The sequence below is a fragment of the Bubalus kerabau genome, chromosome 3 (assembly GCF_029407905.1).
Source record: "Bubalus kerabau isolate K-KA32 ecotype Philippines breed swamp buffalo chromosome 3, PCC_UOA_SB_1v2, whole genome shotgun sequence".
Classification (NCBI taxonomy): Eukaryota; Metazoa; Chordata; class Mammalia; order Artiodactyla; family Bovidae; genus Bubalus; species Bubalus kerabau.
Window position 1 is genome coordinate 77,204,872 of NC_073626.1, and position 20,243 is coordinate 77,225,114.

Sequence of the window (20,243 nt, forward strand, 5' to 3'; positions counted from 1 at the left end):
TTGATGTTTCTCCTGCCAATCTTGATTCTGGCTTATACTTCATCCAGCCCGTCATTTCTCATGATGTGCTCAGCATACACTTTAAACCAAAAGGGTAACAGCAGAGAGCCCTGTTGTACTTCCTTCCTGACCATGAACCAATCAGTTGTTCCATACAGGGTTCTAACCGTTGCTTCTTGACACACACACAGGTTTCTCAGGAGATGGGTAAGATGGTCTGGTATTCCCATCTCTCTGAGAGTTTTGCAGTTTGTCATGATCTACAACCCTTACTAGTAGGTAACTTGGAGCACATTATTTATCTGCTCAGTCTCACTTCATTAATGCAAAAAGAGTACACATCTCCCAGTGTTAATATGAGGCTGAGAAAGATACATATAAAATATTTTGTAGAACATCTGATAATATAGTCATTTTCTTTGAAAGAGGATACTACGTTCATAGCATCATCAAACTAAGCCTTCTTATTTGAAATAAATTCTCAAATTGTATATCTGCAGGACTAAATTGCTCTCATGATGACACAGAGATCAAACATTTTTTTCAGAAACCAAGTAAGGGACTAGAATGATAAAATTTGGCTTCAACAGAATTTAAGCTGACAATTTTCCTTAGAAATGCAAAGAATATCCCTAAAAACATGGCTTTAAGAATCTGATACCCTTTCATAAATCTTGGTTTACTAATTTTGGTTAGTGTTCCTCTTAGAGAATCCAAGTCAGCTTATAAAGAGAACATCCCCAGATCATATTCACAAAGAAATAAGAGATGGATACCCTGCCTTTTCAATAAGGAAACCTATTGTATTTACTCCGTATAAGGCAGTTTTAGCTAAAACTTAGTGTTCAGTAAGCATTTGTGGAATTATCGGAACAAAATGATGGTGTTTTATTTGCATATATTGATTTCAAGAGATCTACAGCATATACTGGTAGATGAAAGAACACATATTTTTACAAAGCATGTATAACATGATCTCACATACATAAGATTATACGTGTATATAATTTCTGAAAGATTTTTCATAATTCAATGGTGAGATATCAGGTGAACTTTGTTCTCTTTTTCTGTAAATTGAATTTTTCACAGTGAGAATGTTCTATTTTTAACGATGACCAAGCCATCTATATTTAGAGAAATTATATGAAAAAATTAATGGCAGAAAAATGGCTCTGTTTGTTTAGTAACAAAACATACATAATTATTTAGAGTATGACCCATCCTTATGTTTCAAAGCATATATCTAAATGTATAGGAAAAAGACTGAAAGGCTACATATCAAAATGTTAACCACAGTAATACCTGGTAAGGTTATAAGGGGCAGGGGGTTAATTTTCTTTTTAAAGATGAACAGAAAATTGAACTGTATTTTAAGTGCAGATTTTTAAAAGATTAAAGAAACTAGAGATGAAAAGTACAGAAATTGAACAAATATAATTTAAGAAACTCATTATAAAGCACTTGTATTCATCAGGCCAAATCATGTCCCAAGCATATCTAATGAATAGAGTCTCTCTCATTAGCACATAAAAGGCCTGAAATATTAATGTTAAACAGAGTTCTACCATCGTCTCCTATGCTAAAAGCAAAATTGGAGGAGACGCACAATGTGGATTAAGGACAGAACAGACGCCAGTGGCTCAGAGCTCAAGTCTTTTCTGTACTAGTAATTACCTTTCTCTGAGCAAATCATAATTTTTCATTATCCTAGTTTATTGATTTGGAAAAAGAGCAGTGAAAACACTGACTTCTTCATAGGGCTGCTATGAAAAGTCACATATATTAATAAGTACTTTAAAAACACACAGCCAAATCAACGCGCTTAATTTAAGTGCTTTAATGGAACGCAGTTAAGTATTTTACTATCCCTAAATCCCATAACAACATGGGTATTAGCCCACTTGTTCAGTTTTACATTCTAGCTCCCTGTCACATGAGGACATGATGCTAAACAGTTTATAAGTGGTTTTTTTTTTTTTTTTTCCTGACTGTTCATCTTCTATTTCTCCACTTTCTCCATTTTTCTTTATAGGCAGTCTCTGAAAAACTATTCAGTAAAGTGCTTTGCCTTCCTTTGACCAAGATGTCACCAGTCACCCGGGCTACTCCCGGGGATGTGGGAATGAGGCAAGGGCCCAGGATGCTCAGCTGGTAAGAATCCACCTGCAGTGCAGGAGACCCTGTTTGACTCCTGGGTCGGGAAGATCCCCTAGAGAAGGGGATAGGTTACTTGCTCCAGTATTGTTGGGTTTCCCTGGTAGCTCAGCTGGTAAAGCATCCACCTGCAATGTGTGAGACCTGGGTTCAATCCCTGGGTTGGGAAGATCCCCCAGAGGAGAGAACAGCTACCCACTTCAGTATTCTTGCCTGGAGAATTCCACGGACTTTAGCCCACCAGATTCCTCTGTCCATGGGGTCGCAAAGAGTCGGACTTGACTGAGCAACTTTCCCTTTCACTTTAGTCTAGCAGCTGTTCCTTCGTTGCTGCCCCCAAGGTTCCTTTCTAAGGCCTGGGCTCTAAGGAGTCCTTCCATTCTCTGAGTTACCCCATCCTTTTGATGAATTCCCTTATTGCTTAAGTCAGTTACAGTTTGTTTATATTACTTATGATTCAAAAAGAAGCTTATGTAAGGAAGCTATATAGCATCTCTCTGGAGCCAAACACACTAGAAATTGAATCCTTAGCATGGTTTAAACACACTTACACACACATGACCTTCAAAGATACAGCCCTTTCCATTTGCTTGTCTGCAGCAGGATGTCTTTCTGGCCTCGCAGGCATTACAGGACAGTAATTCTTGTTTTATTCCCAGTATCTATAAGCTGAAACTCCAGTACTTTGGCCACCTCATGCGAAGAGTTGACTCATTGGAAAAGACTCTGATGCTGGGAGGGATTGGGGGCAGGAGGAGAAGGGGATGACAGAGGATGAGATGGCTGGATGACATCACTGACTCAATGGACGTGAGTCTGAGTGAACTCTGGGAGTTGGTGATGGACAGGGAGGCCTGGTGTGCTGTGATTCATGGGGTCGCGAAGAGTCGGACACGACTGAGCAACTGAACTGAACTGAATTGAAGGACCGGACTTAAGCTGTCCTATATAGCTGCCACTAGTTACATGTGGCTATTTACATTTAAATTAACTGAAATTAAATAAAATTAACAATACAGTTCCTCAGTCATAGAACCCAATTTCAAGGCTAGTGGCTACTGGGCTGCACAGATACAGAACATATCCATCGCTATAAAAAAAAAGTTCTATCAGACACTTTATTTGGTTTCAACAAATTAGGCCCACTTTTATTTTAGCCAACTGAAGCACAAATAAACATGTATCATGCAATAAATTTCCAAGAAATGTTTTGAAACTCTAAAGGATAAGCTTTTGAAAGAGTAAGTTGTGAAGGAAAAAAGTGCCACACCCCAGGCTTGGAATCCTAACACCTGGATAAATCCTAGTTCTGCCACTTGCCTTGGACATGTTTGTTTTTGAGGCTCAGAATTCTCACTTTTAAATAAAACTGACACTAACCCAATAAACTTCTATAAGGATAAAGAGGTATAATATGGGTCAGTGGTGCCTGGCATGTAAAGGGTTGTTTCAAAACAGAACAGTTAAGAGAATCTGAGTTCTCATGGGGCAGGGTGTGAAGGGGGTGGTCTGAGGACTTAGGTAGTGCGGATGGTGCCCAGCCATCCTGACTCCCTTCATCTCTGAGAAAAGTTAGGACTGGACACCACAGGCCTCCCTTGACCCTACTGTCCACTTCTCCTGCCTTCATCTCCCCTCCACTTCGTTACCCCCCACCTCTACACCGAGGCATGGCGCAGACTTTCCCTCTGGGATCTTCTACTTTCAGCACAGAGGTCAACGCTGTGAATGTTCTCAATCAATTCTGAAGGAGAACAAACTAACAAGTGAAGAAATAAAAATCTGCAAAAAGACTATCAGCTTAGTATTTGGGGCTCTGAGCTGTCAAGATGATATAACTTGGCCCATTACCTTCGCTCACCCTTCATTTGGTTTCATTTGCCTTAAGCTTATCAACATGCTAACTGTTGGGGAGAAAAAAGTCTACACTCAATGGTGGTTTTCATTTTTCCTTCCAAAAATCTCAAAGGTCTAATAATGATTACCATGTATGGAGCTAAAAGAGCACAGAGAGATCCTGAATGTGTTAATTTTACTTGAGAAAAACTGAATATGAGCCAGAAAGAATATATAATATATTTAAGTCTCATTAAACTGTCATTACTTGGAAAGATAGTTTCCAGGCAAATAAACACCCAAATCTCACTCTTGCAGCATTCTCTGAATAGCATATTCAACTCCAATCTCCTATTCTCACACCTTCTGTTGACTTCAAAGAGAATTATGAACAAGGAAATGAGAATCAGGTAGGGCAATTATAATTCTGAAAAAGGAAAACATGCCAACATTGATTGGATTGCTTAGAAAAAAAAGAAAGTTATTCTCCTTCCATATATTTAGCTGCTCAAAAAGGCCAAAGTGTTTGGGGGCCTGCATTTTTGCTGCTTTAAAAATAAAGCAGAATTGGAAAATACACTTTCACCTTCCCCCAAAGTTGAGGGTTCCACTCATTAACGATATTCACTTCTTTTATTCAGCTTCTGTCTTCTGAATGTTCCCTCTGCCAGACCCTGTGTACCAGCTGGTCAACTCAAGATACCACTGAAACGCTGCCCCCCAAATAAGCTCAGGGTCAAGTTACCTAGAGGAAACGCCATTAGAATTTCAAGTTTTGTGTCCTTGACATAAGTTAATGGGATAATAATAAAAACAGCTACAAAGGGATAAATATCAGTATCTAGAGGATAGGGTTGATAGGATGAATGTGAAAGAAAAGTGGCCCCACAATGATACCCTGTATATATCTCAGCAGGTCCGTGGTCTGATTAAACTACAGCTTAGAGGGACATGAACAGATCACGGTCCATCCTGCCAGGCATCCTGACAGAGGTGCAAAGTCTGTCTCCAAGCCTAGGACGTGATCCCTAATAATACTCCCTAATAATATTTTCCGCCATCACCTTCTGTAGTCTACCTCCCAGGCATGTATATTTCTCATCAGCATCACCTTCCTTAGGTAAATTGGCTCATGTTTCTCTACACAGGTAATAAGGAGAAAATCCTTAAAACACGACACATGAAAACCATGCCAAGGAGAGATCAGAAATCTATGTGTGTAGGGGGTGGTTAGGCAGGGAAACTGCTGATGTTTCAGAGTTTGACAAGGGCAGAAAGCATAATTCTGCCCCAGTCATGACTTACCTTGAGAGCATGGGATGAAATAATGGCCTTAGACATGGGGGGTGTCGTCAAGGGAATAGAGTTTTCACAACAAAAGGATATTGGGCCACCAGAGCTGGGCAAAGCTGGGTATTTGGCATAAAAACACAGTGCATCATAACAAAGTCATTTAAAACAGAATCTGCAGGGGAGGAAAACAAAGCAGAAAAAGAAATTACATTCTTGTAGAAATGTTGAGGAAAGCAAGAGTATCTATTCGTTTGTTCTTGGCCAATGGTTATATGTTGGCTTGGGGTATTGCGGTTTTACTATATGAAGAAGCATGGCATATGAAAATAAAAAGATTAACAGAGCTTGAGATCAAAACTCAATTTCCTTAGGACAGTGGACAAGAAGTACAGTAAGTTTAAAAAGAGACAGACTTGTAATAATGGTGCTGATCACCTTAGCTACAATAAATGAAAAAAAAAAAATATATATATATATATAATTAAAAAACCACACATGGGCAGTACCATGTATGCAGAATTAAGATATGGTCATTTCTTTGTCTATTTTACACCATCTGTCTTTTGTCAATGTCTATTTTCTTTATTTCTTTTCTACTTTCTATTTCTAGAAGGAGCAATAAAAGACGAAAGGGTGATAGGATTATGGAAAAAGGACATGATAAGAGCAGAGAACTGGTGAGGGAAACAAAAGCAGCTGAAAAGAAAAGAAAAACTGTGAGCAATAACTGAAGCAAAACAAAAGCTCTCTGGTAGATTAAAGTGGTATATGTCTTATATTTGAAGCCATTTTGTAGATAGGTAAGCAGGGAGATGGCAAAAGAAATAAGGCAAGTCCCCCCAGATATGCTTCATTTTGAATCTGATGCTGGTTCTTCATTTCAAAGACAATATTATTCAAGCAGCCTTAAGGGGAAAGCATGTAAAGGCAGATCTAAAAGCCTTACGAGTACACGTGTTAAAGTTTTGGAATCCAAGATGCTACGGGGGTTTTCAATTAAAAAATGAACCACCATGGCTGAGATCTGTGAAACTCACATAAGTTTTCAAATAGAAAATGGTGAGAAATGCAAAAATTTTAACTATATATACTGAATTTCCAATGTCTGTGTTTTAAATTAACAAATATTATCAAAGTTGGAATCAGTGACTAAAGGTTTAATCATTACACTCATTAAAAAAACTGATAATTGTCATACAACATTATGTAAGCTTAAAGTATACAATGTATTGATTTGATACACATATATATTGCAATCTGATTACCACCTTAGCTTTAGTTAATATCTCTGTCATGCCACACAATACCATTATACTTAAAAACAAAATGAGAAAAAACTACAGGAAATGAAGTTCAGTATTAGAGACAGCAAAAGAGACACTGATGTATAGAACAGTCTTATGGACTCTGTGGGAGAGGGAGAGGGTGGGAAGATTTGGGAGAATGGCATTGAAACATGTAAAATATCATGTATGAAACGAGTTGCCAGTCCAGGTTCGATGCACGATACTGGATGCTTGGGGCTAGTGCACTGGGACGACCCAGAGGGATGGTATGGGGAGGGAGGAGGGAGGAGGGTTCAGGGTGGGGAACACATGTATACCTGTGGCGGATTCATTTTGATATTTGGCAAAACTAATACAATTTTGTAAAGTTTAAAAATAAAAAAAATATGATGAGAACTTAGTTCTAATATCAAAACTGGAATGGTCAGGAGTCACAGCCTATGTGACAGCCATACCATGCACTGATTTCTGGGCTTCAGGTTTTTAAGAAGCAATTATCTAGTCCCCTCCTCTTTCAGAAGTGACTTTAAAAGGAAGAATACGTTTGTTCTTCATGGGTAGTAAAAGTCTTACAGATCTTTTCTTAGATACCATCATCTCTAATGTACTAGAATGTTCCTTTTTGGTCAAAATCACTTTAGAGAAGATGCTGGTTTTTTGTATTATGCAATCACACATTCTGGGCAACAGTTAATCAGAGGGGAAAAATCTGCCGTATTTTTCCTGACCTCGGGTCCTAGAAATATGATTTATTTGAGGTTATGTTTGCTTCTTGGAAGCAAGCTATCCCCTTGTAACTGATCCCTTAAGGATTTCCTTTTTGAAGAAAAGATCTTACCACATTCTTTTTGCTCAGACATCTTCAACCACTTCCTCATGCTTAGCTTCACATCTAACATACTTGAAGATCTGGACCCTAATTCCTAGGCCCCATCTTCTCTCTGACAGTTTGGTGTATATGACAGTCTAGCAAAGCCAGAGCATCCAGTCCTTCTTGTCTGTTTCTGGGTCAGCACTCATGTTACCCCTTAGGATGAAGGCTTCCATCTCCAGTCTGTAGTCACTGATTACCAGCCTTCCTTCAGGGACATTTCAAAGCTATTTCCTCTGTGACACTCTGCCTGGTCCTCTCAGACTTTTGATCGAGTTGTTTGCATATTCCTTTTTGTCCTCCAGGAGGTTATAAGCTTTCTGAGGACAGGAGGGTGGTTTCTTATTCACACTGCTTTGTCCATAGCATCCAGCTTAGCGCCAGCACAAGAAGATCCTCAACAAATATTGAACTGAAAACAAGTGCTCTGGAAACAGATCCTGACTTTTCTACTACTCCCCAATTAATTCACTACATTAAAAACTTCAGATAGTCTATTTACACAAAATAAGAAACTAGAATGAAAAGATAAAATAAGAAGGTAGCCAGTGGTAAAATACTTTTAGAAGGAATAATAATAACAACAACAATAATGCTAACTTTACCTTGAATATAGTGCAAAGATGACAGAAACAGATTTTGAACCACCACTAAGATTTTTGGACAAATATTTGAACTTCTTTTAGTGAGAAATCTTCTATGGAGCTCAATGCACTTAAAATATTAGCCTATTATTCTGAGAGACAGGACAGTAGCAAATTATTGTTTTTAAAAAGAGCTGAATGTGGGCTGTTCCAAAGTCACACATAAGATGGTGACCAAAGTAGAGAAGGATATCAGTTCACTGGTGAGATTTATCTCATTCACCATCAAATCTCTGTGTAATAGTTAACATGGCTAGTTCATTGAACAGTGGTATTATTAGTTGATTTTTTTTCCCTCCCCATAAGATATGCTGAAGTCCAAATCCCCAGAATCTCAGAATGTGACCTTATTTGTAATTGGTTAAGATAATGAATATGGAACCTAATCCAATATGATTGGTGTCCTTATAAAAAGAGGAAGGACAGAGAGACAAATGCATGGAGAGAAGATGATGTGAAGTGACACAGGGAAAATACCGTGTGAAGATGAAGATGAGCGATGCCTCTACAAGCCCAGGGATGCCAAAGAGTGCCATCAACCCACCCCTCAACCAGAAGTCAGGCGAGAGATCTCAGACTCTCCCCCACAGCCCGTGGAAGGAACCAACACTGCCGGCACCTGATCTTAGACTTTTAGCCTCTTGGACTGAGAGGCATTCAAGCCACCCCAGATGGTGTTACTTTGTCACAGCGGTCCTAGGAAACTAACATGTGTACAGGTCCACTCTGTGGCAGTCCAAGAATCTCAGGAAAAACCACTTTACTCCCAGTTGGAGCAAGGTTGTGACTTTTATGAAGGCAGCTTCTAATCCTTCGCGGGAGTAGACAGAATTTAAACTATAACCAAATAGTTACCTATGGAAGATGGGATTTAAATGATAACTTAAGAAATGCCATTGGAAGGCTACTCCTAACATGAATGAATGAGACTGGGCCATCTACAAAGCACAGCCAGGATAAGCAGGCAAAGTAGGGTTGGCAGGATGCTCTTCTAATGATCTCACACATGACCCATTTCTAAAACTGCTGTTGATACACCACTGAGAATGAATTCAGAATGTTTTTTTTTTCCACAGTGCTCTGCCCAGATTTAATGGCCATAACTCTTCTACGTGTTTACCTGTTGCTTCATTTAAAGCTGGCTCAAGGCGTATCGTTTCTAGAAAATGCTCTAAAATTTTTTCAGGTGTTCCTGACATCACAGTATACCTGGACGAGAAACAAAACCATCATTAATTTTTCAATTAATTTCAATTTTTAATTTAATTTCAATTTTTCAAAAGTGGGCAAATCATTGATATACAACTTTTTACATGTCTAAAGATTTTTTGAGATCCCAGAGATCATGACCCATATGGTAAAAACACAAGATCATGTACCTCATCAAAATCACACAGGAAGGCAACAGAAAAATCACAATTGAAGTAGTTACTAAAACATTCTTCTTTTTTCCATACATGAGACTAAACTTCTTGGAGAGTGGCTCCAGCAGGCTGGGAATGTCAGCCTTGCTCCACGGGGAATGAACGGGAACATGGAAATCCCAGGGCAGCTCAGGGCAAGGGGAAGCGACAATGAACCAGGTTATCCATATATGGGTTACTTGTTGCAAAATTTCAGCCCGGTACTGGATTCCCCTGCCTATTTCTGGAATGCTGCATATCTCCCAACTGTACACTGGAATGTACTTTGGAAATGCAGCTAAAAATAAGAGAAAACAAACCCCTAAAACACCAACAACAACCTCCCATAACATCTGAACAGGAAATAAATCAGCAGTAGAACATCCATATAGTTTCAATGTCAAAGATAAATTATTTGGCAGGGTGGGAGGTATTAGGCATTATATCAGGAGATCCAGCCATGAAACCTTTTAATCAACAAGGGAGGATGTATTTTTTTAACTGAGTGTGGGTTATTTCAAAGTCATATTCAAGACGGTCATAGGCAAAATACTTTGAGGTGATCTGGGTGGTCCTGTTCCAAAGTTCAGACTTTGCTTCTCTGCTCGGCATTTACACTTACAGGAAAATGACAAGAAAGGAGAACAACACTGAAAATAAAATTCTCTCATGTTTAGAAAGCAGTGGTGGGATTCAGTTCCAGGAGAACTCCATTTTCTTCTCCTCACCAATATCCCTTCCCTGCCTGCTTGAGACCCTGGAGGAAGGGTGTTGAGATCCCAAGAATTCTTCTAATGTATGAAATCTCAGGGTCTTATCCTCCTGCCTGAGGAAGGGAAGAAGAGGCAATCCAACAGAACGACCCTGTGCATATGAACGTGCCGTGAGTGAAACCACCCTGGTTTTGAATGAGGTAGCAAACTCAGTCTATCTGGGAGGTAAAGTGAAAAGTGAAGTCGCTCAGTCGTGTGACCCCATGGACTGCAGCCTACCAGGCTCCTCAGTCCATGGGATTTTCCAGGCAAGAATACTGGAGCGGGTTGCCATTTCCTTCTCCAGGGGATCTTCCCGACCCAGGGATCGAACCCGGGTCTCCTGCATGATGCTTTACCGTCTGAGCTACCAGGGAAGCCCCATCTGGGAGGTAACTGTTACTTACACTTATTTAGTATGTGCATGCACATGTGTTGTGTGTGCCCACATGTATGTGTGCCTGCACTCAGGGCCAAAAGGAAGCCGAAGAGTTCAGTCTTTGAAAAGAATCTGGCTTTGCAGCCTACGGGAGGAGCCGGGAATAAAAAAGTCTACTTCAAACGGCTGACCCTTTTCTCAAAGTAAACAGGGTAGAAGACAAAGGTTTTTTCCTCTTATAGGCAATGACTATTTGAGGGCTTCCTTGGCGGCTCAGACTGTAAAGAATCTGCCTGCAATGCAGGAGACCTGGGTTCAATCCCTGGGTCAGGAAGATCCCCTGGAAAAGAGAATGGCTAGCCACTCCAGTATTCTCGCCTAGAGAAGCCCATGGACAGAGGAGACTGGGGGCTATAGTCCGTGGGGTTGCAAAGAGTGGGACATGACTGAGCAACTAACACTTTCACTTTCATTTGAGGGAAGGAGAGGGCATATCTACAAATGACTTTCAATACTTCAAGGGCTACATTACATAAACCAGTTACTTTCTATTCCACATGGCTTTGGGCAGCTGTTGCTACTAAGCTTCCAGCTCTATAGCTGGCCATGTGACTCACAGATCAGCTTGAAATTGGTTCCCTTGTCAAAAGTTTAACTCTGATAGAAGGTTGGCTTCCCATCCTGGTATTCTTGGTTAGGACATCCCTTAGCTAGAGTGTATTGTCTGGTCAAAAAGAATAAAAGTTTACCTGGGTGGCAGTCCTTCATGCTATCATCCCACTAGTGAGAGAAAAATGGTGTCTCTACTCTGCCCAGCTGTCAGTCAGAGACATTAGGGCATCCATCTATTTCTGCCAAAGGCTCTCTCTAGTGGTACAGCTGCCTGATCTTATCCTTTCCCTCTCTGCAGCTCCACAGAAGGGGCTGACATTCTCTCAGAGCAGGGGACTCTGACGTTGGGAAGGGGGCAGGGAGCTTCTGGCTTGTGATCTGGCAGGTCCGGGCTTAGCTAAAACATGTTACTGCTTTGTTTCAGGCTGGATGCTGCCAGATGCCTATTGCTTGACCTTTGTTTAAATGGAGGACTTGAAGACCAGATGGTACAGCTCTTTTCAGTTTACTGCATGAAGAAGTTACTCTAGTACAAGTTAGAGAGAACCCTGACTGGTTAGGCTATCCAAGCTGTGAGGTTTTAAACCTGTGACATAAAATTCTGACACCAAGTCTGGAAATGCGGACACTTCTGCCTGCGCCTAGAACAAAAAAAGAAGTGGAGGAGGGTGCCTGAAAGAGGCCGTCTTTCTGCAAATAGGATGGAGCTGAATGTCTGGGTGGTTGATAGTCTAAGGAAAATGTAACATGTTAACTGAAACAGGAGTAGTCATTTCAAATTCCCTCTTATTACAACCACATAACCACACAGTGGAAGATATCCAAAATGGTAATGTTTGAGGGCTTCATATAGTTTATCTATCATGAGAAGTATTGTCTCGCTATTGACATTTTAATATCACACTCAGAGTTGAGTGGTTTGAGGAGAGTCAGATGGCTTTCAAAGTTTAAAATGCAGGGAGTGGGTTCCAGGACCTCCACAGATACCAAAATCCATGGATGCTCAAGCTCCCTATATAAAATGGGGTAGTATTTGCATATAATCTATACATATTCTCGCATACTTTAAATCATCTCTATATTGCTTTTAGACCTAATACAATGTAAATGCTATGTAAATAGTAGTAGATACAATATAAGTGCTATTGAAACAGTTGCCAGCATATGACAAATTCAAGTCTTGCTTTGGGGAACTTTTAGGAAATTTTTTCCCCCAATATTTTCCATCTGCGCTTGGTTGAATCTGTGGATGTGGAAACCAAAGATACAGAGGGCCAACTGTATGCATAAACTGCTCTGGATTTCTCAGGGTAAAAGTGAATCAGAAAAATAATGTTATCAGCACCAACATGGTGACCCTCTTTGAGCTGAAAAAAGTTAACTTCTGAGGATAAACTTTAAGTCCACCCATAGACATGGTTGTTCCCATGTTTTCCAAGTTGTCCAGAACATCAGTCAAAATTCATTTATGTGGCCCCCACTTTTCAACTCTGGTTTGGCTTGGGAAAATTCAACCTGGAAAATGACCCCTTGAAAGAGAGGCTTTTTACTGTTCTGGACTGGCATGGTGCACTGTTTTGTATGCCTGATATTTCCAAAACGGTGTACTGTGAATATGCACATGTCTTTGAATTATATAAGAAATGTATACAAATTGGTCTACCAGACACAAATAAGGAGGCATTCGATTGACCAAAAAGTTCATTTGGGTTTAAAATCCGAATGAAATTTTGGATTTCAATCCAATTATAATAGAAATCAGATCCAGGCCTAAAATAAAATCAATATATGTGGGCTCTCTTTTTCCTTTGAGTTTGAGTTAATAAAAAAATCTACATTTGGAGAGCACTCTGAATATAGTGCTGTTGTAACTTGCAAACCCTTTTGATCACTGGCCCCACGCCCCCCACACCATGAAGAGGTGAGGGAGGGGGGCCTTCCAAGGACATCTTTAAGGTTACAGGGAATTTTCAAGGCTTACTTTTGCAGGTAACAAAATTTTCCTGAGACATCTGAGGCATTATCAAAGAATGTAGATGATCACATAAAACGGTCTAGTTATATTTAAGAGCAACAAAGAAAATCACTGGGGGTAGTCCCAGCCTTCACATAAAAAAAAAAAAAAATGTTTTCATTCTTATCCTCCTTTGTCAGCTGGAAGGACAATTGTTGAAAAACATTTGCGCAAGAACATTTTTCAAGAATTCATAGTTAGTGAAAAGTAGAAAAATAAAGAATTCTGGACAGTAATTTTATAGGTTTGTAAGTGAAAAGTTTGTAATATAGTCTATTTTATGTCAGCCCTTTTGAAATATACTGCTTTGCAACATTTACTAGACAGTGTTAAAGATATATTTATATATTAATAGTATATTTTGTTAGAGTAATTGGTGAGGCTCAAGGAGCACAGACTCAGAAGCGGGTCAAGCTGGACTTGAATGCAAGCTCTACCATTACCAGTGTGTAATCCTGGGCAAGTAACTTACTTCTCTGAGCCTAACATTTTCCACCATTCATTAAAAGGGGTTGTAATAAGGATTAGATAAAATATGCAAGATACACTATGGCTCTTCAATAACATTCTGTTCCTTCCTCTCTTCTTTGCAGATATGTTGACTCATCCAGATGAAATGTCTGAGCCTTAGGCTTTCAGTCTAAACAATAAAATCTCATCATTTATGGTGAGTGGGCTGATTAATGGGAACAGTGCATTTACTTGGCAAACAAAGAAAAATACTTGGGATGCATTCTTTTCCAACACAGTCTTTGGCCACATGTCTTTAGCTACAGAATTGGTGTTTTTATTACTCTAAGATTAAAAATTAATCTTTATTTTTAAAATGAGATTCTGTAATTTTCTTCCATTTCTTAGAGCCACATTTCCTAATTCCTCTGTCTTACTATTCAAATGTTGATACATTTGATTAAATCTCATGTAAGAAGTTGTAGCAAAAAAAAAAAAAAAAAAGAAGCTGCAGCAAAAGATGGAACTGAGTACACATATACTGAAAAAGAATCAGTTAAATGGGTGATCTGATGTTAAATAGGAAGCAAATACCCTTCTGAAATTTGCAGGAATAACTACGGATGAGGTCTAATGTATGGTTCCAGGCCACAGTCAACAGACTGTTTTATATCTGAAGTCTGGGTTTCCATCAAAGATGGTTATGCAGATAACAAGATGAAAACACTTCTTGAGAAATCCTACATATGAAATTCAAATGCCAAAGGTTCTCCACACCCAGGGGCCTGTGTATCCCTCAAGCTGCCTGGCATTCCTGTTCCTATTGTTCTTACCGATGCCTTCGGCTCCAAAGCTACCACAGTTGAACATAGTATAGAGAAAGCATTCTTAGAGTAGGGGAATAGTCTCTCCGGAATTACTCTAGGCAGCACCAAGCTCGACGCAGTGCCAGAAACGGATACATTATCCTCCACAAGATGTGTGATTAGTCAATGGAGAGAAAAAAACAGTCACACAGGCTGCCGTCTTCCACAAAAAAAGGAGAACGTGCTATTGTAGAGATGATGATACCATGTGAAAAGGTTAATCATAGTCTGGCAATTGCAGTGTTGGAGGCAAACCTACTTTTGCTGAGGCTGTGAGTTTCCTTGATTAGAAGCCCTGTTCCCTGCTGGGACCTTCTCCAGCACCAAGACATCTTGGTCATGTTCTTTAAGTCTGACTGTATTCGCCTCAACGTCCTGCAAATACAAATTACACCACATACAGATGCTGCCGTTTTCTCAGACAATGACAAAAATTTCAAATGCTTCAGAAACTCATTTTCTGCTTGTGATGCTAATTGTTGCGTCTACAAATTAAGTCATTTTCAAAGTCAAGGGCTGGAACGGTCAGAGAGGACCAGATGAGGTTGGAGGCACGTGGTTTTAAAATGCTACTTTTACCCACGATTCAGAAAATCAGCCAAGGAGAGAGGAGTGGCTGTGCTCAGAGGAACCTCTGGGAGAGGGCAGTACAGCAAAAAGAGAGGAGCCAAGCCGCTTAGTCTCTATAAAGCTATGTGGCAAATAGCCCTCCACTCCACAGAGTTCTTGCATTCTGATTATCTTCTGAGGGCATATAGTTTTCTTAGGAGTGGCATGTTTTTAAATATCAAAAGACTTAAAAATACCAGTTTGAAGCTTGTTAAAAATATTTTTCAAGTACATCCATGATAATGGTCATAATCTGATTCTTTCAAAGAATTTTGTGGCTGAGTGTAAATTCCATGTGTGTAAACTTTCAAAAGTGTAAAGTTCAAATTTCAAATTCATTTAAAATAATTTCTTAAAAAAATTTAGTATGCTTTTTCTCATCCTTTGGGTATTTGAAGAGACAGGATAACAACCAAGTCAAATTCCATATGGTGGGTTTTTTTTCCTATATTATTTAATTTTTAACTTAATTTTGTTCACATTAAGAGAATACATTCCTAAGACAAATTTTGTTGTCAGGAATCTTGCCATGAAAGAGTAGGGATAGGTGTCCACACATAAAGAATGGGAATGAGATTATAAATCATCATTAAATGACACCAAAGGTACCAGAAAGCATAGAAGGTGCATTGAGGATTTTAGTGGAGGATACAGAAGGATGCTCAGGCTGGGAGGGGCAGAGGAGAAAGCCTGCTCTGTGAGCTGGCAGGGATGAGAGCAAAGTGATCCTGGAGGGAACAGTCTCTCTGGGTGACGGGGAGAGACCACAGGCCGCCTGAAAGGCCAGGACCGCTGGCACCCTGTCAGATGCCCAGCAAGCCACAGTCAGGCCTCCACCACTTAAGTCGGATTGGCCCTCCCAAGGGACCAGGAGCTGGCTGATAGCGAGAACCCAGGGACCATCTATTCTAAATGTCACCCGCTCTTACTAATACTGTTTCAAGCTTCCATCTACCACAGAACTGTTCTTCATCTACTTGTTGAAGTCTGAAATTCCTTGAGGGTGAATCAATTTGATTCACTTGAAAGGAAAACGCTTGGTGGAATAACCATGGTGGATATTAATTGCCGCTAACATGTAGTCACTAAATAAATCCAGAGGGTGGGAGAGGATATAAGGTTCAGATCTGGGAAGAGATAGGAGGTTTAGGATAGAGAAACATATGGAGAAGGAGGAGAGGACAGACGCAGAAAGGGGAGCCTAGGATAGCAAAGAGAAATGTCTCAGATTGTGGTAATTTGCCAAGGCATCTCTGTGTTTTAATGCTCATGAACTGGTTCAGGGGTGTGCAGGGTTATTTGGTCCAGAACAGTGTGACATATTTACAGCTTTACTAGACTATCACCTCTGAACCCCAGAACCCACACCACTGAACATACCAGGTCTGTAAGCAAGGCTCTTTGGCCCTAGAGCATTCATTAATCACTGCGCTGCTCGAATAACACTACCATCAACCCTTCACTTATCAGGCAAAAGTGGAAACAGGGAGCCCCTCAGCCACACTGCACCTCAGACTCACCCTCAGGATCCGGTTGAAATCCTCCTTGTCTACTCTTAAGAAATGGCAGTTATCTTCTCTCAAGACGATGGAGGCAGCTCTCGGGGCATCATTCACCAGGGCTAACTTGCCAAAGTCATCGCCCTCATGCAGGGTACAGACCACGCCCTGGAGAAAACAAATCATGCAGATGAAGGTGATGCCTGGAACGGGGCACACACCCACCCGCCTCACACCACAAGCCCCCTTGCCCCGAAAACACTGAATATATATCAACAGGCTGTACCCAGAGATGTCACAGGGGAGGGGACCACAGAATTACATTATAGTGTTTCATTTTTCTTTCATTGAGTAACGTGTGCTAGGACCTAACTTACATACATACATTATAATCCATGAGTCCTAGAAAGTTCAGTGCTACTCTGAGTATAAAAATTTAGATAGTATATGATTAGAGAGGCTATAATGTCTTTTCTACATTGAGTACCAATATTGTAGCAAGTTTAACTGTAGCATTACATTGTTAATACTTAGAGCCAGTAGTAAATGCAGCATAATAAAGTTTCAAAAGAAAAAAAATATATACCTTGCCATAAATGACTACATTCACTGATCCTTTTAGAATAATGTACCAGGAGGTGCCTTCTTCCCCTTGGTTAAATACTAGATACAACAAGAAAAAAAGACTTATGACAAGACTAGAAGCACATCAATATAAATTACAGCTTATCAAATCATCATTTTAAAGGCCTCAGAATTATGCATTTAATTCCAGGAGGGGAAAAAAAAAACAACTAGCAAATGCTAACTTATTCAGGTGGAATATTACTTCCTTTTCTTTAGGACATGAAAGAAACAGGAACACTGCACTCCTTGCTATGTCCTACAGATATATATTTACTATTAATTCTCCAGCAACCCATTCCTTAAAGCAATCCACTTCCCCCCACAACTCATCAAAACTTACTAAGCTATAGAACATAGTTTTTAAAAGTAATCTGACCAATAACATGAAGTTTGTTTGTCGTTTAGTTGCTCAGTCGTGTACAGTTCTTTTCTGACCCCATGGACTGTAGCCCGCCAGGCTCCTCTGTCCATGGAATTTTCCAGGCAAGAATACTAGAGTGGGTTGCCATTTCCTTCTCCAGGGGATCTTCCTGACCCAGGTGTCAAACCCACATCTCCTGTATCAGCAGGCGGATTCTTTACCACTGAGCCACCAGGAAGCCCAATGTGAAGTCTGAAAACATGCAAATCAGCAATACATATTGTTGATGGATACATATCTACATATATTTTTAAAAAATGGGTTGGAATGATAACCACATGATATAGGGTAGGAGTTACCTTGGAGAGGAAAAGAGAAGAATGAGATAAAAAAGGAAACAGAGACTCTTCAAACGTAGGATTTCATTTTTTAGAAAATATAAAAAATGAAAATATTAAAAAATAGAGTGTCAGGTTAGTACTTGATAAAAATGTTTTTTTAAAAAGAGGTTTGTAACAATCTCTAGCGATTTGTCTGAAATACTTAAATATTTCATAATAAAATGAAAACTGTCAGAAAGATTGAAGGAAAAGCACAAAAGAAGTTGTTAAGTCACCAGTAATATAAACATTTTTTAAATGTTAATGTGAACCTTTAAAAAGTAAAGAAAAAACATTCTTATTAAAGTAACTATCGATATTAGATATACACTTTTGAGGACTAAAAGTAAAATATTTGAAACATCGATGTTAACTCTTTTTGCTTTTTCCATTCATGGTCTCTGTTTATTTCACTAACACAACTCAGTCTAAAGAAAGAGCAAGATTTTCCAAAGATGGTCTCTTGAAAAGTTAACAGGGATCCATTAAAAATGTTTTCTATGTTTCATTAGGTTAAGGCAGGATCAGTTTAAGTGGTGTGAAATTTTTCCTTATTGTATAACTCCTGAGAAACAGAGCATGCTGGTGTGTCTTACAATTCTCCAAGAGAAATTAGAGGAGGCATTTCGTGTCCTGAATACCCCACTCACCATGTTTTCCAAGAATGGTTTTGTAGGATGAATGGGAAATGCTAGTCGAAATAATTCTGCTCACATTTATTAATATGAAATTTCAATTTCTTAAGAGGCCTTCTGGCTTCCCCGGTGGGCTCACACAGTAAAGAATCCACCTGCAATGTGGGAGACCTGGGTTCGATTCCTGGGTCAGGAAGATCCCCTGGAGAAGGAAATGGCAACCCACTCCAGTATTCTTGCATGGAGCATCCCATGGACAGAGGAGCTTGGCGGGCTACAGTCCATGTCCCAAGGAGTCAGACACAACTGAATGACTTAACACTTCCACTTTGAATGTCTTGCTCCCATATATGGTCATAGAACTAAACTATGACATACTTACTGGAGAGATACTACATAGTGAGAGTGAAGTGAAGTCGCTCAGTCGTGTCCGACTCTTTGTGACCCCATGGACTGTAGCCTACCAGGCTCCTCACTCAGTCCATGGAATTTTCCAGGCAAGAGTACTGGAGTGGGTTGCCATTTTCCTTCTCCACTACATAGTAGTACTGCATACATATCTGGGCAAAGAAATTCTCTCAGGCTTGGAGCTGATAGTGGAAGCGTGAGAAGCAAGCAGGAGAGTACGCTATTCTAACTAGCCTCTCAAGAGACAGGTTAGGTCTTCCCAAGCCCCAAGACTGAAGTGAGGTCACTGTGTGAAGGTTCGCTTGCACTCTCCCCTGAAGACAGCGTGACCTCATCCCTCCCTTTTTAAACACGACCTTGGGCCAGCAGGGGAGGGGGCAAGTGGGGATGCTGGCTGGTAAGCACTCCCAGGCTGGTACCTGACACCCACCAGGCTGCAGAGCCACAGCCATGCTGGCAGTAATCACGGGTCCAGAAAAACAAACGTGCCACGTGACATCCTGACAAGTCTGTCTCAGGCCTAAGAAAGGGGAGCATTTACAGTCAGGCTGCAGGGGCACATGCTCGGGAGGGGGCAAGCCAGGCGCCGCACACCATTACAGCCTTCACTTACACACAGTCCCTCCTTTGGCATGAGACTCAAAAATGAGAACCGCTGCCAACTCCCGTTTCACCTAGAAGAAAAAGAGAAAGAGTGCGGGGAAAAGCCAGATTTAGGGGTGTGGGGAAGGGACTTGCTCTCTTTCTGAACAGTGCTGACTTCCACCCAGCCGCCTCCCACTCTGCCTGGCTGCTCCTCCCACCTAGAACCACTTCCACTACGTGGGCCACGAGATTTTTTTTTTTAACTGAAGTATAGTTGATTTACAATATTTCAGCAAAGTGATTCAGTTATACACATATCTATTCTTCCTCTGATTTTCCATTTTATTATAAAATATTGAATACAATTCCCCATTCTATACAGTAGGACCTTGTTATTTATCTATTTTATAGGTAGTAGTTGCATCTGTTGGGCTTCCCTGGTGGCTCAGACAGTAAAGCGTCTGCCTGCAATGCAGGAGACCTGGGTTTGATTCCTGGGTTGGGAAGATCCCCGGGAGAAGTGGCAATCCACTCCAGCACTCTTGCCTGGAAAATCCCATGGATGGAGGAGCCTGATAG

At 40.3% G+C, this 20,243-nt stretch overlaps 1 protein-coding gene across 6 annotated transcripts in view; it reads right to left on the bottom strand.

Annotated features, from left to right (window-relative positions):
• RAPGEF4 (Rap guanine nucleotide exchange factor 4) overlaps positions 1–20,243 on the bottom strand; it is a 396,657-nt gene that overhangs the window by 49,391 nt on the left and 327,023 nt on the right. For 5 of the 6 annotated variants that reach the window (XM_055572210.1, XM_055572211.1, XM_055572214.1 and 2 more), the window contains 7 exons: positions 19,693–19,753; positions 19,510–19,599; positions 17,255–17,331; positions 16,690–16,836; positions 14,820–14,935; positions 9,205–9,293; positions 5,377–5,455 (listed from right to left, as the gene is read on the bottom strand). In XM_055572210.1, coding sequence (XP_055428185.1) covers positions 5,377–5,455; positions 9,205–9,293; positions 14,820–14,935; positions 16,690–16,836; positions 17,255–17,331; positions 19,510–19,599; positions 19,693–19,753 — 659 coding nt within the window. The remainder of the gene's footprint in view (positions 1–5,376; positions 5,456–9,204; positions 9,294–14,819; positions 14,936–16,689; positions 16,837–17,254; positions 17,332–19,509; positions 19,600–19,692; positions 19,754–20,243) is intronic. The other variant, XM_055572212.1, reaches the window with a different exon arrangement.